This window comes from Crocodylus siamensis, chromosome 9 (genome assembly GCF_052110815.1).
Source record: "Crocodylus siamensis isolate JL-2025a chromosome 9, ASM5211081v1, whole genome shotgun sequence".
Taxonomy (NCBI): domain Eukaryota; kingdom Metazoa; phylum Chordata; order Crocodylia; family Crocodylidae; genus Crocodylus; species Crocodylus siamensis.
The window spans coordinates 17,374,432-17,401,350 of record NC_143403.1 but is presented as its reverse complement, the minus strand read 5'-3'; the positions used below and the strand labels follow the sequence as shown (position 1 = coordinate 17,401,350).

Genomic DNA, 26,919 nt, shown 5'->3' with positions numbered 1-26,919 from the left:
TTTTGCTAGTACACCCAGCAATTCTAACAATATTTGTGATTTTTCTGAATCGAGTATTTAAGATGGTGCTTGCTTTTGTGCCAGTTGACAAAGCTGGTGGCAACCTGACCCCCTTGGTGCTCAGACAAGACAGCTGCAGGAACATGGGGGAAATCTGGAAACTGTGCTTATTTAAATGAATGCAATTTCTGTAGATGAGTATTTTTCCTGGCCAGGTACTGCAGCTGCAGCTGGTCTCCTCTGAAATTGGGATAGCAAAGGATTTTATTTGACCTTTTCCATCCTTGCCAGGTCTTAAATATTAAATTATCGTATCGGAAGCTCAAAATGATCGTATTTGCTGAAAAAACGATCATACACTGAAAAAAAATACAAATAAGTCTTATTAATTTGATATTGCTCACTGTAAGTGGCATCGAGAATGAAGTCATCGAAGTTAAAGCTTTTCTTTTTGAGGCAAGCAGCCCTGAGAAAGTGCTGACTGCAAACCCAAAAGGAGATGAAAACGCTCAGAGAGTGACTCGGGTTTTGCATCAATTAACTGCCTCAAACATTATCGTGCATTGTCCTTGGCACAAGAGTTGAAACGATCATGCAAATACAATCATCAATGTACATCTGGCAACATGGGCCTCTTCCCTCAGGAACAAGAGACAGCTGTTTGGCTATGAACATGGGAAGGCTCCTGGCACGATTCACGCCCCGTCCTCAGGGTCACGTGGAGTCAGGCCCCAGCCGGCGCGCGAGAGGCGGCTTAGCCCCGCCCCCTCGACTCCTGATGACGCAACAGCCAGAGAGCGCTACTCCCGACCACGCCCCCTGCCCCGCCCCGTTCCCACGTGAGGGGCGTGTCCCGTGTGGGTCGCCGTAGCAGGAAGATGGCGGCGCTTGCGGGCAGCGACAGCGAGGAGGAGGATCTGGTGACCTACGGCACCGCGCTGCGGCCCCTGGCCGAGGGTAAGGCCGCCGGGGGCAGCCGCTGGCTCGAGCCGCGCCCGCTGGCTTCGCTGTTGATCCGTAAGGGGTGGGGGGGAAGAGGGAGGCCCAGGTGGGACGGAGCGGAGTGGGGGACACGTCTCCTCAAAACGCGCTCTGCTGCCTCGCCAACACTCCCGGCGGGGGAGGCCCCTCAGCCAGGGGCCGGGGCCTGCGGCCTTGTCACTACCCGTCCTTACCCTGTTGCCCTCCCTCACTCTTACCTGAGTTGTCATGGCCTCCGTGGAGAAACCACTGGGGTTTTCCTGCTTAAAATGTGGTGTCCTCACTGATACACCTGGCTTAATCTGAGCAGACACCTGCCTCTGTGTAGAGACATGACCCGTCTCCTAGGACCTGCTCTGATTGCAGATGCAGAGCTGACCTCGATTCCTTGTCGCTGCAGCACCCCATGGCTATTGGCAGTGCCGTGATCATTTATTAGCCCCCAGTGTCCTGGTTACATTCAGCCCTGGGTCACTCGTCCTTGAGCAAAGCAGTGTAGTTCAAATAGAAAGCAGGGTAGATTTGCACCTTAGAGACTAACCAGAGAGAGAGTGTGCATACACAGAAGCTTTTGCCGTATCTATATCTCTGTTATCGATAGAAATACAGCACAAACTTTCACAAATATACACACATCTACATAGATATAGCACAAGCTTTTGTGGGCCAAAGCTTACTCCATCAGATGCTTGATCGTATTACATCATCGCAGCATATGATAAAGTGAGCTTCAGCCCATGAAACCTTGTGATGTTTATATGTGTGTGTGTATATGTGTATGCATATATACACATGCGCTTGTGTTTGCTTGTATACATATGTGTATATGTACATGTATATACACAGGGACACACTTTGGTTTGTCTATAAGGTGTAAATCTATCTTGCTGTCTTCCATACATCCTGTTTTCCAAAGTTTCCTATAACTTCAGGTTGATACAGTTTAGTCAACCTAACGCTTTTTTATCTTTAGAACATTGTATGTGGTCCTCAGAGCACCTCCTCCAAAACAGGTGAAGAGGTATTATCCTGTCAAGTTTTAGGCCAGGACATTCATGAGGCAGATAGGATTTAACTTTTTTAAGGCCACAGAAAAAATCATTGACAAAATTGAGACTAGAATAGGTAATCTGTACTGCTTTTCTATGCCCTTACTCTTTTTCTTTTTTCTTCTCTTCCTGTAATAATTTCCCATTTTCAATAGTTTTGGCAGTGCACATCACTACTATGCAAACTGCAGTCCCTGTCATGCCAGAGGTGTCTCCTATTTAAATCAGTTCTTGGTCACAGAGAGAAAACAGTTGTTGAGAGGAATGGGAGTTTTATATTTTATTTAGGTTAATTAACTTTCCCATTGTTATTTCTTTTTCTAATTGAAGGCGAACATATTAAGAAGCCAGTTCCGCTTCAAGAGCAGACTGTTAGAGATGAAAAGGGACGATACAAACGTTTTCATGGAGCTTTTACTGGTGGCTTCTCTGCTGGCTACTTCAACACTGTTGGTTCAAAAGAAGGTAAGGTATTACTGGGCACGTCTATACAAGACATTAAATGCTCAGTATCCCAATAATACTGCACAATAGCATGTCATGGCAGAAACAGTGCCAGTATGCTACTGTGCAGCAGCGTCACTAAAAAATGTGTGTGCTGGAGCTACTGCATTGTAACAAGTGCTGAACTTAAGGTGCAGTAACTATGGCGAATTAATGAACATGTAGACGTGTCCACTGTGTCTGAAACTAGTTCCTTCTATGGAAGATTTTCAGCCTTGCTTTATTTTCAGAACATATAAACACTATTTTTTTTTCTGAAAATAAATGTAACCTGGTGTTATCTAACTTTTCTTTACTGTTGTTACCTGCAAATGGTAATACCACTCTGGTAAAGTAACCTTGAACCTGTTACCCTCTGAATGCTTTGCCTGTAAGTGCAGAAATATTCTGCTGATGTATCCTTACATGTAATCTTTCCCTGTTGCTTTCAAAGTTTATTATCATATGTGTGTTTAATTATTTGTTTTCTTTAAAGGATGGGCACCTTCAACTTTTTTATCCTCACGTCAGAAGAGAGCAGACAAAACAGTCTTTGGACCAGAAGATTTTATGGATGAAGAAGTACGTTTAAAAAAATAACATACATTCCGTTGAACTGGGACTGGATGAATCTGGGATTTCCAAAAGTGTTTAAAGAAATTAAATGCTCAGCTCTCATTAAAAGTCAGTAGGAGTTGAACGCCTATCTCCTTTTAAACATCTTTTAAAACACACAGGCCTTTCTTTTTCTTCTCAGTATGAATTAACGAAGGTGACTTTCACAAAGAAAAAACTATTTCCTATTAGAAATTTTCCATGATGTGTTTTTTGGGTTTTTTTCCTTCTTCAGGATCTTAGTGAATTTGGGATAGCACCTAAAGAAATTACGACAACAGATGACTTTGCTTCCCAAACCAAAGACAGAATAAAAGAGAAAGCTAGACAGATTGCAGGGGTAGCTGAACCCATTCCAGGAGCAAGTGTGCTGGATGATTTAATAGCACCTGCAAGGTGAGTAGATTAAAAAAATGCAATGCTGTATTGACAAGGAAACATATCTGACTGCTGCACTTAGTGTGACTTATATTATGTGTGTAATATAATATTCAAAAGGGGATCCACCTGGCTTGTTTTTGACATGTAAATTTGTACTGCATATCATTTGTAGTTCTGTATGCAAGCTACATGGGCAAAAGATAATACTTGGAGAATTGTGTTTACAGAAAACTGCTATGAAAACCTGTTATACTGCTATAATACTGTTATACCTGTTATACTGTTATAAGTTAACAGTTATATAACAGTTATAAGTATACTGTTACAAGTGTATCTTTTTTCCACGGTGAATATTTAAAAAATTCATCAGTATAATTTTTTGCTCTTACATTTTCTTGTAGAATAACAATTGGTGTTGAATTGTTGCGAAAAATGGGATGGAAAGAAGGACAAGGAGTTGGACCTCGAGTCAAGAGAAAGCCAAACAAGCAACAACTTGGTACGTTCAGTTAATTTTACCAATTTGAAATACAGGAAACAGAAAATTGTACTCTCCTCTGGGTATTAAGATTATATTTGTAAAAACTTTTCATTTGCTCTAGTGTTTGTTTAATTGAGGCATAATTAATAAAGAATTATAGTGTAATATGGTGCTGTTATGTTTTTACAGATCCTACAGTAAAAATATATGGCTGTGCATTACCACCTGAAGCGTCTGGATCTGAGGTATTGTGTAGGCAAAAGTTCTTGCTGCTGGTTTTTATATTTTAAAAAAATTACTTGTACACTTGTAAATAATATTTTTAGTAAAATGAGAAGGGTAGTTAGCCTGAAGTCAGGCATGCAGCAGGGAAGGTTGCCACCTTAAAGACTAACTCATCAGAAAGGCATATGCTTTCAAAGGCTACAGCCTACTTCATGGACAGAATATTTCTAAATTGCTTAAGACTCCTTAATATAAACCTAGTACAGTTCTTTCACTAATTTGGCATTAGGTGTTTAGGGAACTCTGAAAATTTTCTGAATCTGTCCTTGTCTTAAGTAAATTTTATCATGGAACAAATTTTTGTAGTGCTGTATAGTTTTAAACTACTTATGTTTTGTAATGGACTTTTACTTTTGTAAAAGGGTGAAGAGGATGACTATCAGCCAGAGAATGTGACATTTGCACCCAGAGATGTAATGCCTGTTCAGTTGACTTTGAAAGAGAATGTCCATGGACTCGGTTACAAGGGTCTGGACCCCACCATGGCCTTATTTGGGGTTTCAGGAGAACATATTAATCTTCTTGATGATGACTTTGAGAAGTCAAATAATTTGCTTGGTGATGTGAGGAATCGTAAAGGAAGAAAACTGGGTATCTCAGGGCAGGTAAAAGTGTTGCAGTGGTGTTGTATGTACTATTTTGCAGCATCGTTTAAAATAATTTTTCTCTCCCATTTTAAGTATATTGAAAATGCAATTACCATTAATAACCATGTTTGTGCTAGTCTGTTTTTCTTCTTTCTCAGACTCAGAGCACTGCATAAACATAAATGAAACATTGAAATGACTGAGAGGCAAGCTGATAATTATAGTAGATTTAAAATGAGACAACTGAAGTACAGGATGGGAAAGTGACTTAACTAGGCAAGTAAAAAAGCCAAGTTAAAACCAAGGTTCAGATAAAGTTGGGGTTTTTTTTGGTTGAAGAAGATAACTATCAGGTTTTTTGCATTATTACAATAGCTTTTTTGTGTAGGAAAGGGAAATTAAAATAATTTTACACCCTTACCTTTTCTTTATTGTAGGTATTCATAAACTTGCAGGAGAGCCCCCAAGGGCCAAACCTGGTACTTCCTAGTGTGTCCTTGGGCTAGACTTCTACTCAAGACCATTGAAATTTGTGCTGTAAATGGAGATATTTCCATTGTTACAATGCTATCCTTACTATCCTACACTTACTCGGACCTTAGGTTGTATCAGTTAGTTTTAGAAAGCTCATGTTGCTGCTTACAAGAAGCAGGGTCAGCGTTCCTCTAAGTCAGTGTCACCAGTCCCTCACTGTTTGGGCAGCGGGAGAACATGTTTGCTTTTTGACTGTAGGTCTCCATTTTGGCAGTACTGTAAGCCACTGAGCTGGTCTCAGGTGTGTAGTTTAATTTCAACCAGAGAGTATGCCTGCCTAGATATGTGCTAATGCATGACTTTTTAAAGACGGAGCAGCTCATTTGAAGTTCTCAGATTCTAATGATTTTAAACCTGAAATCTTGTTTTTAATTAAGGCTTTTGGTGTAGGAGCTTTAGAAGATGATGATGATGATATCTATGCTACTGAAAAATTGTCCAAATATGATACCGTTCTAAAAGACGAGGAGCCTGGAGATGGACTGTATGGCTGGACTGCACCAAACCAATATAAAAACAAGAAAAGTAAGAATAAAGAGAATCCAAATTAAGTTTAACTCTGCTGTAGGAATGAGTATGATAATACTCTTGTCTATTTCCCAAGTCTGATAAGGATTGTTATTTTCTAGCTCTGCAATCTGATCACTTTAACCTCTTCCTTTGCTAGAAGTTCAAAAATGTATATTACAGTAAAAGCTCCGTTAACCGGCACCTTACAAGCTGGCATACTCTGTTAACTGGCATGCTGGCTTGTAAGGTAAACTGAAAGTGAAAGTGCCCGCTGTGGCACTTCCAGTTTTTCCGAGCCCCCACGGTCTGGGACAAAGCAGGCTGCTTGGGGGCCCACGGGAGTGTCAGCGATGCTGCAGGAGGGGCAGTGACACCCTGGATGCGGCAGGAAAAGTGGCAGCCTGAACATGCAAAGACACCTGTTTGGGCCACTCAGTTAACCAGCATATTTTGTTATCTGGCATCCCCTGTTCCCAGGGGATGCCAGTTAACAGAGCTTTTAGTGTAAATGAAAACCTGCGTTAGTTCAGTTAGAAAACCTCTGTTAGTTCAGTTAGAAAATGTTTTCAGAAAAATATGCTACAGCAGGAGAAGTACTAAGTGAAAAACACCTTCACAATGGAAATGCAGAAAAACATTGCTCATTTCAAAGTTGTATGACATATGTCGATAATAGGTATTATGTACCAAAATTTTGTTAAAAGAACACAAAGGTTGCAAAGTCGTGTTAGGAAACACCAGAATTTAGATGGCCTCTGCAGTCTTATTTCAGTTGTCTTGCATGTATACATTATGATAAAATCTTTAATAATTTAATCACGTACTTAACACTGTGCATTAAAGAACTCCGCTGTAGGATAGTACTTGTAAATGCAAGTACTAACCTGTGGCAGAGTTAATTAGTTTCCTGTGGCTTAATAGGGCTGCATATGTGGACATTGAGATTTTACTGCAAAGCTAATTAGGCAGCTCCACAGTAAACATCTTGTGTAGGTGTTCCCAGTATGTGGTGAGAACAGAGATCTTTTAGAAGCTTTGAATTTGGCCCTAGTCACCAGCATGCCAAAATTCAAGCCCCTGCTCTGAGGTGACAGAACTTCTCAACCAAACAATTATGAGAGTTAAAAAAAAAAGGGGGGGGCTAGACTTAGATTTTCTGTGTTCTCATTTTTGGAAACAGGTCTTAGCCACATTCTTTCAAACACATTTATCCTGGTTTGGGCATTTGGCATAGAGAATTTTATCCAGAACAGTTTACATTTAGCAAAGTTAGACCATGTTTTTGATTGTTTTTAATTAAAAGTGTCAACTTTTAACTGCTTATAAAAACTAAAATGTGAAACTGCGTGAATGTACAGCTAAAAATTGCCACCAAAAGTGGGTGCTATAAGAGACTAATAATGAATGGGACTCTTATGATGGCATCCATTCATCAGCAAGTGATGGTGGATGTTGAAATTATTCTTTTCACTGGTGGCACATTTTCTCTTGTGGCTATAAAGACTGATGTTAAATTTGCAGATCCTGCCACAGTGGTCACAGGTTATTAGGGGCTACTTGTTATTAAGGGCTACTGTACTGATAGGCTGTTTCCTTCGGTCATGTTTCTGTTGCAATTTGAGTGACCATTTCTTGTTATGATGTTGGACGCCATGATAGAGAAGGGTGTGCCACTTTGTTCTGTCTCCTGCTAAGACCTCCCAAAGGTTTGGGTTGATTCCAAAGCCTTTATATGCTGTCTGCAGACATCTTTTGAAGTACAGTTTTGGGTGCCCTACTCTTCTCTCTCCATCTGCTATTTGCCCATACAGGATGTCATTTAGGATATGCCAATCTTCCATCCTGTGAAGATGGCCAAGCCAGCATAGGCACTGCTGTTTGAGTAGTGCAGCAGTGGTTGGCTTTGGCGATGACCTCTGTGTTGGTAATTCTTTCTTGCCACTTTATGTTAGGGATGCACTGTAAACAGCACAGGTAGAAGCTGTTCAGCTTCTTTTCTTGATATACATATGTTGACCACATCGTTATACATAAGGACACTGAGGATGCACACTTTGTACACAAGCAGCTTAGTTTTGATTGTGAGTTTTGTTCTAGACCAGGGATCAGCAGTGTTTTTGGGCAGAGTGCCAAGAACACCCACAAACTTGACTTGTAAGATGTTGGTGTGCCAGGGGCCCAATTCTTATTGTAGCAGCACTGCTCTGACCCCTTTCCCACCATCTACCCTGAGGCATGTGTGCTACGCAAGATGCCTTTGCATGCCACACTCTGGCACCCATGCCAGGGGTTGCTTACCCCTGTTCTAGACTTGTTTGGAGAGTTTGCTGAAAATAGTAGCTGCTTTTCCAATGTACATATTTAGCTCTTTATCTGGTAATAGGTTGTCAGTCACTGTGGATCCAACATAGTAGATGGTGACTTTTGTCTTGGCCTTTAGATATGATAGATTGTAGAGTTTGCCATCTGATCTTGTGTAAAGGCATATGCCTTCCTTCAAGCCATCAAAAGTGTAGTGCAGCTGCATAGAGAAGATCCCAAAGAGCTTGGTTGCCAGAACACAACTCTGCTTCACTCCACTCTTCATCTCAAACCTGTCAGAGGTTGAGCCATCAAACTGAACTGTGGCCTGCATGTTTTCATGGAAGGAGTGCATCATGCAGAGTAATCTTGGGGGACATCTAGTCTTTACCAGGACCTTGAACAAACCTGCTCTGCTGACAGGGTCAAAGGCTTTCATCAGGTCAACACGTACTACATACAGTGGCTTATTTTGTTCTCTTTATTTTCCTTGTGGTTGGCATAAGGAGCTTATATCCACTTATCTCACTGCTCTGAATCCACACTGTGATTCCGGGTAGATGTGGTCAGCAAGTTGTTGCAAGCATTTCAGGATGACTCTGGCAAAAAAAACCTTGCCTGTGATGCTGAGAAAAAAGATGCCTCTATAGTTGTTGCAGTCAGCCTTGTCTCCCTTTTCCTTGTAGAGAGTGATGATGTTAGCATCACATGTCCTGGGGTACTTGACCTTCCTCCCGGAAGTATACTTAATGTTGATAAAGGTGTGGTAGCAGGCTAGCCTTCCTGCATTTGAGAACCTCAGCTGAGATGCCATCCTCCCCTGGTGCTTTTTCACTTGCTAGAGAGTCTATGGCCTTGCTAAGTTGTTGGGCTGTAAGGTGTTGGTTCTTTGTCTGGCTGTGCCAGTACACTTAGAGTTGAAAGATGATCTAGTGCCTCTTCTGAAATGTCTGTTTCATGGGAGTAAAGCTCTAGCTCTTATACAGGAGGGCTAATATCTGTAGGGGAAGGTAGTCCTTTAGCACATATTTACATATGCTCTAGAGGTGGGGCGGGGTAGAGGGACACTTTAACTAGAGCGGCTCCAAGAGCCGTTTTAATTAAGATGCTGTAGTGTCTCGTGTATTAGCGTCCCCATGCTTCAAAATGGCAGCGAGGTTGCTTGAGCTAAAGCTTATTCGACAAGTTTTAGTTGAAGTGCCCCTGCCACCATTTTGAAGTGTGGGAATGCTGATGCACAAGATGCGGGAGGCTGCTGGAGTGTGGTAATTACAGCATGCCAGCAGACTGTTAATCGATTAATCACATTTGTTCTGATGCATTGTAATTACAGCATGTTGGAGCAGTTTCCCAGCATGTCTACAGGTACTCATAGTGTTTGGTGTTTGCTGCTCTTGGAGTTGCCCAAAAACCCCACCTAGACATGAACAGAACCCGAGAGCGGTTTAGAAATGCGAAATTTAAACAAAAAAACCAGGACACTGTTTTCTGAAACAGCATCCTTTAATCCTAGAATCTTTTGAAATTTTCATTAAAATTCTATGTTGTTGGCTTTGAAAATGCTGAGTAACATTATCCTCATTTAATAGGATTAGAAGCTGAAGTAAAATATATTGGCAAAATTCTGGATGGATTTTCTATAGCATCTAAGTCAGCAGCTCCAAGCAAGGTAAGTAGACCAGGTTTTGTGTTTTTGGGGGTTTTTGTTTTTTTAGATAGATTAGCTAATCTAATCTCTTCTCTATTGTGTGTTCAAATATGATTAATAGTCTTGTCCATGTCAATTGTAATTATATGTCATATGCAACAAAAATGCGAAGGATTCCATTGTAGTACCAAAGAGGGATACACAGTTTAACAGCAAGTCCCCTCGTTATTACTGTATTCTAATACCTTCCAATATATTGTAATAGAAATAGGCAAGCAGCAAAACCCCCCAGAACAACCAGAACTAAAGTTTTTTCAGGCTGTTAATGTGAACCTGAAATTTGTCCAGCCACTGGACTTGGTAAACATTTTTCAGCTTGCTCTCTGAGCCTGACAGCTGTTTTTACAGTTGGGTTGATTTAACCTAAAGGAACAATTTACATATTCTATTTCTGTCTTTCAAACATAATGTCATGTTTTCTCAGTAGTCAAGACACCTTTTCCCCCCCCCGTCTCCTCCTCCCCCCACAATCAACTTATTCTGCCAGTACAAATTAATTTAGTGCTTAAACCCTTCTTTTGGGACTTCATTTTTAAATGCACGCTATATTGATATAAGTGTAGAATGGGCTAGTTCAGGCATAAAGAAAAGAAGAGAGGACAAAGAAAAATCTACTGAATATAGTTTTTGCAGTTGGAAGAACTGGAGGTATCTTCTTATTCAAGGCTATTACTATGGGAGAAAGAAAAATAGGGTTTCAGTGGAGCAACTGAAGGTGTTTGAGAAGCCAGAAGATACCTGTTGCATTTTAAATATATCAAAATGCACATGATTAAAGAAGGTGAAATAGCTATTATGCAATATCCAAAATATTTTTCTTGAATTAAAGTTGAAAGCAGCACATGCTTGCTAACTTCTTACAACTCCTGTTAATCTTTAAGGTGTTACCCTGCCATGACTTCTACCTGATTTCAGACTAACACGGCTGACTACCTCTCTTAACTCCTGTTCATTTTTGATTTGGTGTAATTTTTATACGTTGACAATTCAGTAACTATTTTTTCCAAATTTAAATGTGTTTGTCTATTGCAATACAATTGATTTATTGACTCAGATTAACTGATACTGTACAGTTAATACTGTACATGTATAAAACTGATACTCTACATCTTTCCTTTCTATTGTTAAATTATATAAGATAAACTGACAGTGGTCAGTATGTTTTCTATTTGTTCTGGAAGACTTATCCACCACCTGACCTGCCAAGGGGTTACAGGCCAGTCCATTACTTTCGACCTGTGATAACAGCTAGCAGCGAAAACTCCCCTTTACTGAAGGCATTAGTGGAATCTACTGGAAAGCTTGAGAGTGATACGGCACAGCAAAGCAGGCATATGCTGAACGCATCTCAGAGGAGGGACTTGTTAGGAGAGACCGCTCTAAAAGGTACATATGTGATGATACAATTCCTGTTTCATCATAGTAATTTTAGATTTTCTTACCTCTGACTAGACTGCAAGTTTGAATATACTTTGTATGGTCTTGAACATGTATTGTAATTAAAAATGAAATTGAAGACAGATTGTATTAACAAAAATGCCTTTCGCAATGCGGCAAATTTAATTCCCAAATATCATTTATTGTGCATGTGCTCAAGATGCAACGTGTGTGTGTGTAACACACACATGCGCGCGCATGCGCCAATTGCCCATCAAGAACGACAGGGGGTAGAGGGGTTGGGATGGAGTGCCACCACCTAACGCCCATGCTGTTGCTGTTCTGCCTCTTACAGGGCGTGGGGTGGGAGCGCTGGCCTTGGCTCCCCCACCCTCTGTCCGATCCTTGGCACCACTTGCAGGGAGTGGGCTGGGGAAGCCAAGGCCAGAGCTGCTGGCCTCAACTGCCCCACCCTCTGTCCAGTCCTTGGTGCGGCTTCAGAATAATGGCAGCACTCCCCCATGCTTGGAGCACTCTGGCTGTTTCTGTCAGCCAATCAGAGTGCAAATAAAGCATTACAGACAGACTGACAGGCTTAGACTTTTATAATATTAGAATATTTCTTTTTTTACAATTTAATGTGAATATATATAATATATAAAGTAAAACTTAGCAGTAAAGGTTACTTTTGAAGTAAGCCACTTCCTGTATTTAAAAGGTCATTTAAAACATCCTTTTGAGATTTTCTGCATAATGTTAGCATATAATATTAACTATTCGACAGTTGATTTTTCACTGACTATTTGTGTTTTCTGTGAATGTCTATTCAAGCATCCTCTACGTATGAATGGTTTTGTTTAGACAGGGAATAATACCAATGTGTAGTATATTTTCATTCATGTGGTAGAGTTTCAGATACTTCTCCTTTCCATTTATTTTCCATTGCTCTTTCTTTGTTCAGGTCCAGCTCCTTCTGTTTTAGAGTATTTGTCAGAGAAAGACAGAGAGAGAATCAAAGAAGCAAAACAAGCATCTGAACAACAACTGAAAACAAAACCATTGCCTCAGCAATCCGTACATAGTAGATTTCAGTCAGCCTGCCGAGAAAGTGCTCATCAGAAATGGCAAATGGCATTGGGGGAGCAGTTAGCAACTGCTGGCTCTAGTGACTTCAAACCATTTGCAAAAAATCCAGAAAAACAAAAACGTTATGAAAACTATGTAGAGAGCCTTAAAAAAGGACAAAAAGGTAACTAACAAAGGGTCATGACCTTTCTGCACATTTTTTTGTGGGAAATAACTATTTCTAAAATTTTCAACTGTGTTAGGGCCCTAACAAACATAAATTCTGCTTACTGAATGCCATGGCACTTTCCTTTTGTCTAGTTTGCAAATTGGTGTATGTGAAATTCCATCCATGGGACAGCCACAAATTTAGGTGCTTGAAGAGCCTGGCTGATATGCATCAGAGTTTCTCTTATTGCATCCTAATGTAGTTCATAACCTTATAGGTCATACAATGCTCTTACAGTCTTTTAAATCACATCCCCCTTGTTCTCTTTCTAGCTTTGTGCCCTAACCGTTTTTTAATACTAATCTTTCTTTTGTAATCAGACCTTCTTGTTCTGAGCACAAAGGGATCAAATTCCACAGGAATGTTGCGTTAGCCTTTTTGTTGAAATATGTTTTGTTCCTTACAACCATAGAGAATTCTCAGTTACAAAAATGTCTTGATTATTTTCAAGAATTTCTTCTGTGATGTTCAGGCAATTATGACATCTTCCCTCCTACTGTGCAAGTGTATCAGGAAAATGGAGCAGTGTATTTGGCTTTAGCAATGAATCTCCATGTCTCTGGACCTCAACATCCGTGAAGTTTTCCAGGAAACTCGGTTAAACAGCCAACATATTTGGGTTCTCTTGCTTCCCTTTTACAGTCCTGATTTCAACCCTGTATGGTTATCTGTATTCATTCATTGAGCTGGTACTTTAATCAAATTGGCTTCCTTTGGTGGGGTCCTGGAGAGTAAGAGGCATATTGCAACAAAGCAGAACAAAACCAAACAAATGGCAGATGCCGATAGTGTGCTGCGCTGTTTTTCTAGTTCAGTGGTTCTCAACCTTTTCAGAGTTGGGTCACCCTCCCCAGCTTTTCTGAATGTGGTGGTACCTTTGGTTGAGAACCACTGTTGTGCTCAACTTATCTCAGTTCTTCTTAATTTGGTGATGTTGCCTCCAGGTAAAGTTGCCCTGTGTGTGTTGTGTACAGCCAGACTGGGAAGGGCTGCAGCATGTGCATATACTCCTCCTGCATTATGCTTCTCTGATAATAACCCTAAAGTGGGCAGGATAGGAAGCTCAGCTGCAGACCTTTCTTGTCCAACCCCACATAGTGTCTTCTGGAAAGAGGTGTCTGGGATAGGTGGAACTGTCCCATCTGCCTCTGTTTCTGGAAGGATTGTGGTTGGTGGGGCTGGACTGGGAAGAGCTGTAGTCCAAGCCAGTTCTCATGCCTGCTTTAGGGTTATTGCATTTCTCTTGTATTGTGTGGAGCCCTGTGTGTAGAGCAGTTTTACCTGGATGCCATTGCTACAGCACCTGCATTGCAGTACCATGGGGTGCTGCAATACCTCAGTTAAGACCCAATGTTCCAGACAATTTTCTAGTCTAATTATCTTGTTGGGATAAATGGATCTTTTAATCTTCAGTTTATCTACTCGGATATTACTTTGTAAAATAGAACTCTCCTCTTAAATACATTATTGGTAGAATAAGATGAAAATATAGGAAATCTTAAACTAACTTCAAAGGTCAAGAACCTCATATTGGAAAATCAGCTGGCTTTTTGACTGGCTTGTCTTTCCTTTAGAAGCAAATGGGAGCCAAAATATGTTCCTTGTAAATAGTGTAGAACCAGGGAAAGAAACGGTTTACCTTAAGAGTTTTTCTGTATTTATTACTGTACATATTTTAGAGACCAAAATGTCAATATGAGAACCCAAATGGAAATCTAAACCTTCAACCCTGAAAACAATCTACAAATCTGTTAGATTTTTTTTGGAATTTGTTGCCATGTGGTTTAAAGGGCAGCACAAAGACGTCAATAGTACAGAGATTAATTAGGTAAATAGAGTGCGAATATTATAATTTTGGACAATCATTCCTCACCTCTGTGGAATAGAATTAACCAGGGACTACTTGCATTTCCAAAGTTTATAGCATTTTTAATACTCAAGTACACATTCATTGAACACTTACAGAGATGGGCTTAGATTAGATATTAATCTAACTTTTGGAACTGTTTGAAAGAATCACAGAATGAATTAATTAAACCCACATAAAACCCACGCTAGGAAATTTGGTCGTCACACCAGACGCAAAGCTAACATATTTAACGTTTTCTTTGCCTCCATTTTCCTGAGCAGGGGCTGGAACAGCCACCCCCCTTCTGGGCCCCCCTTAGACCTCAGGGGAGGTGCACTTAGGCCAAGGGTTAGCGAGGAACTGGTTGGGGAACTTCTGGAGGGACTGGATTTATTCAAATCAGCTGGTCCGGATGATCTCCTCCCCAAAGTAATAAGGGAATTAGCAGAGGTCCTTGAGGGACCCCTGGCACAGCTTTATGAGCACTCATGGTGCTCTGGTGTGGTGCCAGAGGACTGGAAGAGGGCCAGTGTGGTTCCCATCTTCAAAAAGGGGAGGAAGGAGGACCCGGAACTATAGGTTGGTTAGTCTTACCTCAATCCTGGGCAAGCTTTTTGAGAGAATTATTCTGGCGCATGTCCACGAGGGGCCACCAGGGGAGATTATGCTTAGGGGCAACCAACATGAGTTCATTAGAGGCAGGTCCTGTCAGACCAACCTGGTGGCCTTCTACGACCAGGTCACCAAATCCTTAGATGCAGTGGACATAGTCTTCCTGGACTTTCGGAAGGCCTTCAACACTGTCTCTCACCCCATTCTCATTAAGAAACTGGGGGACTGTGGTGTCAACGCCCACACAGTCAAATGGGTCACCAACTGGGTGGAGGGCCGCACCCAGACAGTGGTGGTGGATGGGTCATTTTTGACCTGGAGGGATGTGGGCAGTGGGGTCCCCCAGGGCTCAGTCCTCGGGCCTGCACTGTTCCACATCTTCATCAGTGACTTGGACGAGGGGGTAAAAAGCACCCTGTTCAAATCTGCTGATGACACTAAGATGTGGGGGGATGCGGGCATGCTAGAAGGGAGGAATAGGCTACAATCAGACCTAGACAGGTTACAGGGGTGGGCGGATGAGAACAGGGTGGGTTTCAACACTGACAAGTGCAAGGTGCTGCACCTGGGGAGGAAGAACCAGCAGCATACCTACAGGCTGGGGAGCTCCCTTCTTGTCAGTGCAGAGGCAGAAAAGGATCTTGGAGTTATCATTGATGCCAAGATGAACATGGGCTGGCAGTGTGGGGATGTGGTCAGGAAGGCCAACCACACCTTGTCATGCATCCACAGATGCATCTCAAGGAGATCCAAGGAGGTGATCCTCCCCCTCTATGCGGCACTGGTCAGGCTACAGCTAGAGTACTGTGTCCAGTTCTGGGCGCCGCACTTCAACAGGGATGTGGACAGCATGGAGAGGGTCCAGAGGAGGGCCACTTGCATGATCAGGGGCAGCAGGGCAGGCCTTACGAGGAGAGGCGACGGGACCTGAACCTGTTCAGCCTCCAAAAGAGAAGGTTGAGGGGGGATCTAGTGGCCTGTTACAAACTAGTCAGAGGGGACCAGCAGGCATTGGGGGCCCCCAAGCACTACCAGGAGTGACTAGGAATAATTGTCACAAGCCGGCAGAGGGTAGATTCAGACTAGATATCAGGAGGCACTACTTCATGGATCTGGAACCAACTTCCAAGAGAAGTGGTGCAGGCTCCTACCCTGGGGGTCTTTAAGAGGAGGCTAGATAGACACCTTGCTGGGGTCGTTTGACCCCAGTACTCTTTCCTGCCATGACAGGGTCGGACTCGATGATCTGCTCAGGTCTCTTCCGACCCTACAAACTATGAAACTATGAAAATGTATTGTATTTTAAAGTAATTCTAAAGGGCTGCTAAGCATTTCTCTTTCTTAACTTATAGTAGATACTCTGGTGAGTTGTTTAGACCCAAGTATGACAGAATGGGAGCAAGGAAGGGAGCAGGAGGAATTCTTTCGTGCAGCAATGTTCTACAAATCCTCCAGCTCAACACTGTCATCTAGGTTTACCCGAGCCAAGTATGAAGATGATGCTGAAAAAGTAGAAGTTCCTCGAGACCAAGAGGTATGTGCCGTTTATGACTTGCAGTAATCCTGAGACATTTAACACTGCCGAGAACATACCGTTTCTTTAAAGCAGCTTTTTTAGGATAAAAATGTAAATACTCTTCTGTTGCCCTGCGTTTCTTTTGGTATTTAGAAACAAAATATTGTATATAAAGTAATGTTCTGATAACAGTAGTTAGGCATTTGTTCTTTGGGTGTACTTTTATCTTGCTAGCATTACGGCATACCAACAGCAATAGCAAGCACTTCAAGAAGCTCATGTTCCTCTAGAAAATAAAAATTTCTAATTTTTACAGAATGATATTGATGACAAAGAATCTGCTGTGAAAATGAAGATGTTTGGCAAGCTCACAAGAGATAAGTTTGAGTGGCATCCTCAGAAGCTGCTGTGTAAAAGATTTAATGTTCCTGATCCCTATGCTGAGTAAGATGATAAATCAAAAATCTTAATGCTTTTAAAATACTATTTTTTTAATTACTTCATAATTTTTGAGGGAAATGTTGGATTGACATTTCTGGAGACTATATTCCTTTCTTTTTTGTCAGATTAGATGCTGCAAAGCATTCTTTTGAACCTAAACTAGGGGGACTCCTCTGGGGACAGGCCTATTAGGGAAAATTATCTTAAATTGTTTTAAATAATCCCAACAGACAGTACTGTATGTACTATATTTGTTCTGTGGATAATTGGACATTCTAGAGTTGTCCATTGATCCACTCATTAAAAAAATGACTGACAAACCATTTAATTTTCCTCCAGTTCATCTATTGTTGGGTTACCCAAAGTGAAGCGTGACAAGTATTCTATATTCAATTTCTTAACTCTGCCGGAGACCACTACAACAACTCTAACTCGAACAACAAATGAAAAAATGCAACAGACTACCAATCCTAACAGTAAGTGAGGTATTTTATTCCTATAACTCTAAATACTGATATTTTCTTTGTGGACTATCTATACCAAAATTAATTTCCAAGGGGAAAAAAAACTTTTCAAAAGCTTCCTAATTTAGATGTAACTATAGGGGCAGATCAACTCAAGTCACTGGGATAGTATTAATTTAAATCATCTGGATATAAAAGTTAATATAGATCTTTTTGTTTTGTTTTTTTTAAAAATATAAGTGGTAATGAGAGAGCGAGTACTATGCAATGATTAAAGAGCACACAAAATGAAGCAGCATTTTTAATATGGAACTAACCTGGATGCTAGTAAACTTCTATTATATTTTAGAGCCAAAGAAACCATCAAGATGGGATGTATCTGATGAAGAGAAAAAGAAAAAAGATTCCATCAGTGAGTTTATTAGTCTTGCTAGATCAAAAGTTGATGTTCAGCAGCAACCACAAGAACCAGCAACAGAGAAAAGCAAAAGCAGAACAAATGAAGCTCTTTCTAATGAGGTAGCAAATTTTCACAAAGTTTGACATTTTCAGTTATGTATATATTGTTGTTGACACCTTTTCCTATAGCTATGCTTTATGCTCTGAAGTACCCTTCATTTTGAGAGCCAATGATATTAAAATAGTAGTGCCACACAAGCAACACAGAGAAAAAGGATGATAGGTCTGTATTTGGGTGCAACTGCATGGAAGTGCATATAGTACATTCCTTTGTATTTTACCTACATAATACCTCCACTGGGACTCCACATGTTTCAGGCTCTACAAATACATAGATCTCATTTCATAACATCATTATATATATACACAAATACACACCAGTTCCTGGGGCTGTCACAGACTTACTCAGGTTCGTGTTTTGTGAGCTTAAGCGCTGATGGGCCAGAGATAGTGGCATGAAGAGTTCTGCTCCACATTTTTCATGTAGCATCATGTTATCAAGAAGGGAAAGCCAGAAAACAAGTCAAGGAACTGAGCAATTCTGGATGACATCCTGTGTATCTTGGAATTCTAGGAATCAATTTTCTGGTCATGGATAAATAGAAGGTGAACTGCACTTTCTCCCTGACCAGCTGGAAATTGGGGAAAGTGTAGTTTCCTAGTTCCCCCTAGAACAATGAAAAAGAAACTCTGAGTTTCCATTCCCTTATGGGAGAAGCAAATTTGAGATTATTAGAGTTTCTGGGAAATTGACTTGAAAGTACAGTGTTGAAACTTTTTGCATTTTTTACTTTCTCTTTGCTGTAGATAACTGATCATTTCAGTATCCATGATTCTGAGCTGTGGTCCGTGGACTGCCAGTTTGTAAAGATGAGACTAATTTCTAGATGACTAAAAACATAACACACATTTCATGAAAGGTATATAGTTGCTTCCATCCCATCCAGGAGAGCACATAACTGCAGATGCTTCCTGTGTCTAAAGAAGGGTGTTTGTACCTGAAAGCTTGCAAAGAAGAATTTTTCTGGCTATCCCAGTTGGTCTAATAAACGATATCAGATTTACCCAAAGAACTTTGTCTGCCTAGTTGCCACAAAGACTCTTAATTGAATAATGAGTTGGAGGGTAATCTTGATAACTGGGAATAAGAGTAGAAGTGGTACAAGTTGTGAGGTTTTGGTAATCTTGGTCCTATATGGGAAAAACTCAAACCTCATGTTGAGATAAATGTTGTTGCAGTAACTCATTTTGTTTTATTGAAAAAGCAAACAGAGTAATCTGATCAATGTGAAATTTTGCTTGAATGTGGTCTAAATATGAATTAGGAAATTAATTTGAACTCTGTAGCTATTGTTTGATACATTGCTGCTATATTCAGTAACTGTTTGTGGAGACTTTCTGTAGATAACCCCATAAGCTTCCCATGTTTGTATCAAACTACCCAATTAAAAGTGTGAGGCAAGAGATTGTCCCTTTTATTTGAACGATGTGAAATCAGACATTCCAATGGAAGCTGTTTGAAAAGTTGACCCTGTTAGTGAAATATCTTCAGCAGTGAAAAGTTACTGTTTTTGGTTTAGTTATTTTGTTTTCTTTGGCTAAAATGGATTAACAGATATCAAATAAAATCTTGGTATATGCACTTATGTTACACTTTTAGACCTAGCCCAAATTTTTATGGGTGAGCACCACTTTCTTTGGGGTATCTATGCAAGTCCCTTTGGTCCATCACAGCAATGAACTTGGAGTGAACTAGAAGAGAGGTGGAGAGGTCATATAGATTTTTCTATGTTGAATTGTTATGAAGACTTTGCATTGACTCAACACACTTCGGTGCAGGAGAAAGTGTAGAATTTGCATTTACCTGAATTGTGGTTTATTATTCGTATACAAGTGGCGTGTCTATGTGAGATGGTTACTGTGGAGTAGTCTAATTAGCTCTGCAGTAAACATCTTGGTGTCTACACGTGCAAGGCTATTAGGCTGGAGTAAACTAATAAACTCTGCAGCAGGGTAGTACCTGTAAATGCAAATACTACCCTGCTGCGTAGTTTTTCACTCTGCACCACATGTAGACGCTCATGTGGCTGGCTGAGGGTGCTTCAGCATAGGGACTGCCTGCCGGCTAGCCCCACACTGGAGTACACATATGACCCATCCCTTCCATATTATATTGAGTCAGGTCAGAGCAGCCCCAGGCTGGCAAGCTGGCCCTTGAGCCGTCTGCAAGTCTAGGCAGACCCAGCTGAGCTCCATGGATGGAATTCGCTTTTACTCTGCTTTGAATGGGGAAAGAGGCACATTCTGAAGAGGGTTTTCTCTTTCACTTAAGTTCACTACAAGCAATTACATTTAGAGTCTGACTTGAAAATAAAATGCATTACTATTTCATATTACTTCAAGTGATCTGTTCAAACTGTATAAAAAAGCATACATTGTGGTGTTTTGTTTTTTTATTGGAAAGGAATTTAACTCTGGGTTTTAAAATGTTGGGTCAAGAATTTTTGAGTTTATGGACTTCAGTTTCATAGTGAAATTTGATAGTTCTAATATCCTGATAAAGCTTCTGTTAAAAATGTTGAAATCATTTCTTTAATTTAATAGAGATTGCCTTTTTTTTTTTCCTTCCTGAGTGCTTAAGTCCTTTCATTATGATACTGTTATGCAGGTAGTTAATGAAAGTGTGGATCAGAAAGAAGAAGAAAGCAGACCATCCATGGATTTATTTAAAGCTGTCTTTGCCAGTTCCTCAGATGAAAAATCATCCTCTTCTGAGGAAGAAAGTGATGATGAAGAAGAGCATCAGGCAGCTGCTGCAGGGCCAGACTCAGAAAGTACTAAGCTTGCTGATCCACCGTCTGCTGTACAAGGTGGTACTTAATAGTTTGCTTCAGAATTATGAAATTCATTAAGTAACATTCATGCATGAACTGCTAGTAAGTTTATTAGACATTAATAAAATTTGGTCTGGTTGAAGTATGATTTTCTTCAATTTTAAACTGACAGGCATAATCCCACCAATGTGCATGGAGTCAGTCCAAGATAAATCTGTCCTGAATCAGGCTTTATCTGTATAGACATTACCTACTTTACCATAGGCTCTGCATAGTTTTTAGAGAGACATTATCAAAGACCTCTGTTTCCTAAACAGAGTGATAGATGACCACATTTCCCTTATTTCTCTGTAAAGAATGTCAACATCAGTGACTGAAGTAAGGCGCAAAATAAATGGTAAAATATAACTGTTTTGTGATGGAACTTTGACAGGATTGAAAATAAGTAGAAGTTGAATTCATTGGAAAAATATATTCACTTAATATAATGGCAAAATATATTTTGCCCTGTTGTTTAAAAATCTATCTCTTGGTATTTTTTATTACTGGTCAGCTTATACATGTAGCACCAAAAACAAATGGAGATGAAGGAGAAAGTAGTGTTCTCCTTTGCTAATGAGTAAAAATGGATAGTGGAATATTGTAGTGAGTTTTTTCCTGTTTTTAAGGTTGACATTGACAGAATTTATTACAGTATATTGAGTACCTTACCATGAAGTAGCCTGAAGTTTAGTATTGGCGTATGTGTTTATTTGGACATGTTGGGATGTTGTATTTCAGCAATTTTAACTGACGTTTGTTTGTCTAATTGCTGATTTGAAAAATGTCTTAATATGCACTAGGTCTCAGCCATTACTGTCAACAATCTAATTAGTACAAATGAAATGACAAATAGCTAACTAAAAAGTTGTACCTCATAAACTTGAATTAGTTTTAGTTCCATACAAAAAAGACTGATTCATTTTTTTTTTTAAGTGTAAATTTCCTGAACAGACAAGTACAAAGTTATCATTCAGGATCTTGCCAGGCATAGATGGAATTTAGCACTGGAATTTTGGAATTAAGGTAGATCTGTTATTTTCTTAGACCATGCAGTGGTTACATCTGAGCCAGACCTTCCTATGCCATCTGCTTTAAAGGAGAAGCTAGATGAAGGGGAATTTGGCCCGAGATTGCCTCCGGTTTTCTCTTCTGGTGAGTACTGAAGACCTTGAATGTGTAAATTCTGTATGCTGAAAATATTTACAAGATATATTTTATTAAATTTTTTAAAGCTGTATTTCAAAGTACAGATTACGTCTTCGTTTAGGTGTTGCACAGAGAGATGCAAGTGAATATTACAGGGTTGAAACCTGTTCTTTTTAAGCCTTAGTCCACACTGGCAAAATGTTTTGTTTGGGGTTTTTTTTTGGACATTCATAGTGTGGGCTTGTGTGCTGATATCTGTGAAAAGGCTTGAGTATGCATAGTTTTTGTTGTGAACTAGTGGAGAGTAAAGTAATGTAAAATAATGGTGGTAGTAAAATAATGGCTGTGACCTTTTATTCAGAATTCATATTTAACCCAACTATAATTTTACTTGTAAATTGCTATCAACATAGTGGCTGCTTACAGATATGAAAAAAAAAACAAAAACAAAAAACCAAAAAAACAGTGCTTGGTTTACAGCTCAGTGCGCCCCAGAAGAGGCAGTGCGATATAGGTTGACTTGGCTTGCCCAGAAGCTGTATAGTTCATGCACTTCAGCAGGGCTTTTTGCTGCTTTTATGCCAGGGGTGGGCAATTATTTTGGGCGGAGGGCTGCTTACCCAGTTTTGGCAGGCTGTTGAGGGCTGCATGTGTAGCCCCGCCCCTTGACAGGTGCTGCACCCCTGGTCACCATCTTGGGAGCAACGTCACAATGTCTTGGGACCAATGTCCCAGGGCCAGCATCAGTGGCCCGTCCCCGCCCCTGGCGCTCCTTCCTTGCCTGGGGTCGTGTTGTGTGTCTTCCCACTTACCTGTGGCTCCAGCGCAGGACAGGCATGTGCTCTGAGCCCAGAAACCCTGGCTGGGGCTTCCGGCTGGGGGGCAGGGCCGGGTGGGCCCTGGTGTTGTTGGAGCCAGCCTGGCTTCCCTTGGTTCCTGTCATTTTTGACAGGAACCAAGGGCAGAGAAATATAATTTTCTACATTTTTTTTAAGGGCCCCGTGGGCTGGATAGAATGGCCTTGTGGACAGTATTTTGCCTACCCCTGATTTATGCAATAGCTGATTCAGTCAATTACATTTTAGCCGTATGATCAGCTATTAGAATTTAGCTATTATTTATCAATTGGCTATTAGATGAAAGTGCCAAAAAGCCCCACTGAAGCATGTGAGTTATACAAATGCCTGGGATCTGGATCAAACTGGTGTAATTCCTCTTCTGGTAAAATGCTGGGTGGGGGGGGGCGTTGTTGTTGGATTTTGTTTTTGTTTGTTTTTTCCCCATGTCTGTCAGTACCCAGCGTGTAGCTATTATTTTCAACTTGTCCAAATTGTACTTTTTTATACCTCTTTAGATTTTTGTGATTATGGTGATGTATGCCTCTGTTCTTACCTATTTAAATATGAAATAGATGAAAGACTGTTTAAATCTCCCTTACAAGTGTGGCAGTTAATCTGTAAACTCTGCACACAAGTTTTAGGTATTTTTGTGGCACATAATTTTAGTTCACATCCAGGTTGTTCTTGTCTTTTACTGGGTAACGTACTTCATTCTTCACATTTGATTTTTTGCTTTAGGTACAGTACAACAGCATGAACCAGTACAGCTAACAAGTTTTTCTGAAGTGAATCAAAAAGAAAAACGTAAAAAGAACAAAGAAAAACACAAGACCAAGAGAGAGCACAAGCACAAAAAGGAGAAGGTGATCAATATTTTTAGTTCTTTGAACTGGTTTTCTCAGTTGAGCAACAAAAATATTCTATAATTTATGCTGAGGTGAGATTTTGGAGCACTCTTAGATGCCTTTTTGAAATCTTTAGCTTCAAACAGAAAACATTTTGTAATCAGGGTGCTTCTTTCCCTTTAGAAGTTTAGGCATCATAGGCCTAAGTGTATTGTATTCTACAGAGATGTGCTGAAGACTTTGAGATACAATATAATAATTAAAATAATCCACGATTTGAAGATAGGCAAGGGATAATCAAGTTTTCCTTTCTTACTGGGAGGGGGAGGAGGGAGAGAAGGGATTCTGCTTTCAAAATAGCTGTTTGTTTTATGGAAACGGGGCATGACACCTCATTTAATAGTATCATGATCAAAGCAGTTTGAAAATAAAGAATGGTTGATTTTTTTTTTCTTTTTCCACATTTGCAGTATTTTACTCTGATTAATGCACATTTAGAACTTTTTTCTTGCTTGCTGTTGTGTTGATTGTTATGTATTTGCTGTGAAGTACTGGTTGAAAGATGGAGTTTAAAAGTCAAAGCAAAAATAGCACTGGTATCCATCATTGGATTAACTTGCTGCAAATAGTGGCCAAAGGGGAAAATGTACATCTATGAAAATTAGTCACCCCAAATTAGCATATGAGAGGTCAACCAAGGGAACCGCCTTGAAACTGGGGTAACAAAATAGCCAATGTGGTAGGATTTTAAATAGCATTCTTGCTTTTTTTTTTCTAGTGCTTGTCTTTGTTCTTTTTAAGTATGTTGATGTTATTTAATTTGCTTTCAAATTTGTTTCTGTACTCATATTTAGATTAATAAGAAATAAATTTTCACTTTATGTGTAGTCTGCTGAATCTGCAGAATTATGCTACTAAATCTGTTTATTTTGTTGTATTCAATCTTTGCCTTCCAGAGAACTTGTGCTTGTATTGTTTAAGGTTTGCCCAGCTGAAGATGTTACTGAAGTTCTTCTGAACTTCTTTCTGAAGTTACTGGAATAGCTTGATTGTAAATGTAATTGCTCTTTTTGCATTTCCATTTTAATTTGTCCCATTCTCTTAAGACATATATGACTAACAGGGTCTCAATTCTTCTTTTTTTAACAGAAAAAGAAACATAAGAAGCACAGACACAAAGGAAAACACAAAAATAAAAAGTCAGAGAAAAACAGTAGCTCTGACACTGCTGAAAGCAGTGACAGCCTTAGTGGTGCAGAAATGAACACAGATTTATCACCCCACGAACTTCTAAGGAGGTAATAGATAACTTACTGAAACTCTTGCAAATCCAGCAACAGTACTAGGTGGAATCCTTACCTGAAGTAAATAGATGCGACTTCACTGAAGGCAGTAGAATTTACTAAGTGTGGATCAGGCACTGTATGTTTGTGTAGAATATGGCTCAAGTTTGGCTACTCAGGTCAATAAAGATAAACTATGTTTGGTTTCAGGATCTAGATGTGCCTGATGAAAACTAATTTTCAGGTTAAGTGCTCTAGGGAAAAGGGTTCTTGAACAGATAACTAGTTTCTTCTGAGTTAAAGAAGGTCATTTTGGACAAGATGATTTTTATATCCTTGTACTATAAATGGAGTAGAAATTGAACAGCTGAGCCTATTGCTAGCATGTTTTTTCAGAGGATGTAAGCAAGATTAACAGCCTCAAAACCTACCTCTCCCTGGTGCCCAATAGAATATGTTCTCAGTATCTGAGTCTGCTGCTGCAATTTTGCTGAAATCCTTTCCACTCAACTGAATAACTGCAATTCAGCGCATCCAGAGTTTGTCAGAGGTGGTCAGTGTTATACCCCTCTGCTTGCTAGTTCTGTTCTTGTGACCTGGCAAGTTACCAAAACTTCAGAGAAAATCATGCTTCAATACAAGATTTTTGTAAGTTGGTAGCTGCTGGTTCAAATATGAAACAGAGCTTCACAGACAGTGAGAACTTCTCATATCATTTGCATGCCTGTTCAGCAAAACCAAAATTAAATTGGCTGGTCTAACTTTAGACATCTCTGCTCTCAATTTTTATACACTATAGGCTTTGAATACAGTAGTACCAGTAGCATGGAAATTAAGCCATCAAATACAGTTCTAAAAAAACTCAAAATGGAAATTGGTCTTGAGCAGAAGGTACTGTACTCCAGAGATGTGCTGAGTGGAGGTGGAGGTAATCCCTCTGACCAAACTACATGTTGTACAGAGTACCACCTTCACCCTCCCTTGGTATAAGGAACTCACTGTGGTATAGGTCCTTATTTGGAACAATGGGATACAAATAGAAACTGGAATTCTTTTCCTTTCTTTTGCTCACCTTCCCTCCCAGAATATATTAGGAACATTTGAAAGCTTTATTAATTTGTTAGTATTTTAAATGAGAAAATGTATTTCTTTTTAAGAAGTATTTTTAATGTTATTTTCTAAATAGGCAGCTAAAATTTGCTACTGTGTCTGATTTTTTGCACTAGAACTTGGGCTTCCTTGGGCCAACTGACATTTTATAGGCCCTCAGATTTGCCTACAAATCTTGTATCTTTATTAAAAGATGCAAAAATTGTGTTTTAAATTTGATGTTTGAGAAACTCTGTAATACATTTCCTGATTTTTTGTTTATAACTAATCAAAATGGTCTTTCTTTCAGGCTGAAAGACCTGCCAATAATGAAGAGGTAGTTTGCTGAAGCTGCTGTATGACTTGATCTCCTCCATGATGGTAGATCAAATATGTATATGTAGTGTATAGTTTGGTGCACTGTAAATATTGTATTTATGTTGAATTGGTTTGAAAGCATAAATTTATACTTGTTTTTGTGATGCTTTACAGTTTTAATCCATATAAATTATGGAATGCTGGGAAGACCCTTAGATTTTTTTTGTGACTGCATTATCAACAGGAATAATGAAGTGTCTACATTTTAATTAAATAGGACTTAAGATATTTTAATAAACTGTGCATTACAAGTGGTGTTTCTGGTACCTTAATCATTGTCTCAGAGCTCCAATTACCTACTGCAGACATAAACATAATTGACTTCTAAAGGAAGTGAAACTAGGAAGTGAGGTAGGCAAAATTTATAGAGACAAATATACTCCATTCTCTATCCATATTGCAGATACTCAGAATGCAGCATTTCCTATCACTTAGATATTGTATTCCTCAGCTTTTCAAAAATTGTCCATGTGTTTTAGAATTTTGTGTAGTACATATGATCATAATATGATTTTAAGTAAATAAATGATCTGTCA

At 39.8% G+C, this 26,919-nt stretch overlaps 1 protein-coding gene across 3 annotated transcripts; it reads left to right on the top strand.

Moving 5' to 3' along the window:
* The first annotated feature begins 809 nt into the window (after window positions 1–809).
* On the top strand, window positions 810–26,634 carry GPATCH1 (G-patch domain containing 1). 3 transcript variants are annotated; one of them, XR_016444220.1, is made up of 20 exons: window positions 810–957; window positions 2,361–2,495; window positions 3,010–3,095; window positions 3,364–3,524; window positions 3,911–4,008; window positions 4,180–4,235; window positions 4,638–4,880; window positions 5,774–5,921; window positions 9,797–9,876; window positions 11,097–11,301; window positions 12,254–12,541; window positions 16,400–16,581; window positions 16,880–17,007; window positions 17,344–17,480; window positions 17,818–17,987; window positions 20,596–20,797; window positions 21,848–21,955; window positions 23,527–23,651; window positions 24,590–24,690; window positions 24,783–24,916. XR_016444220.1 is itself a non-coding variant. In XM_090063071.1 (20 exons), exons 1-20 carry the CDS (start codon window positions 879–881, stop codon window positions 26,344–26,346), a joined length of 2,811 nt encoding a protein of 936 aa, XP_089919197.1. In that variant the 5' UTR covers window positions 810–878; the 3' UTR covers window positions 26,347–26,634. The 3 variants fall into 3 exon arrangements, 2 of the variants coding, with proteins under 2 accessions (XP_089919197.1, XP_089919199.1); XM_090063071.1 differs by lacking the exon at window positions 24,590–24,690 and adding an exon at window positions 26,316–26,634 and having other exon boundaries at window positions 24,783–24,931; XM_090063073.1 differs by lacking the exons at window positions 810–957; window positions 2,361–2,495; window positions 24,590–24,690 and adding an exon at window positions 26,316–26,634 and having other exon boundaries at window positions 3,065–3,197; window positions 24,783–24,931.
* Window positions 26,635–26,919: the final 285 nt, after the last annotated feature.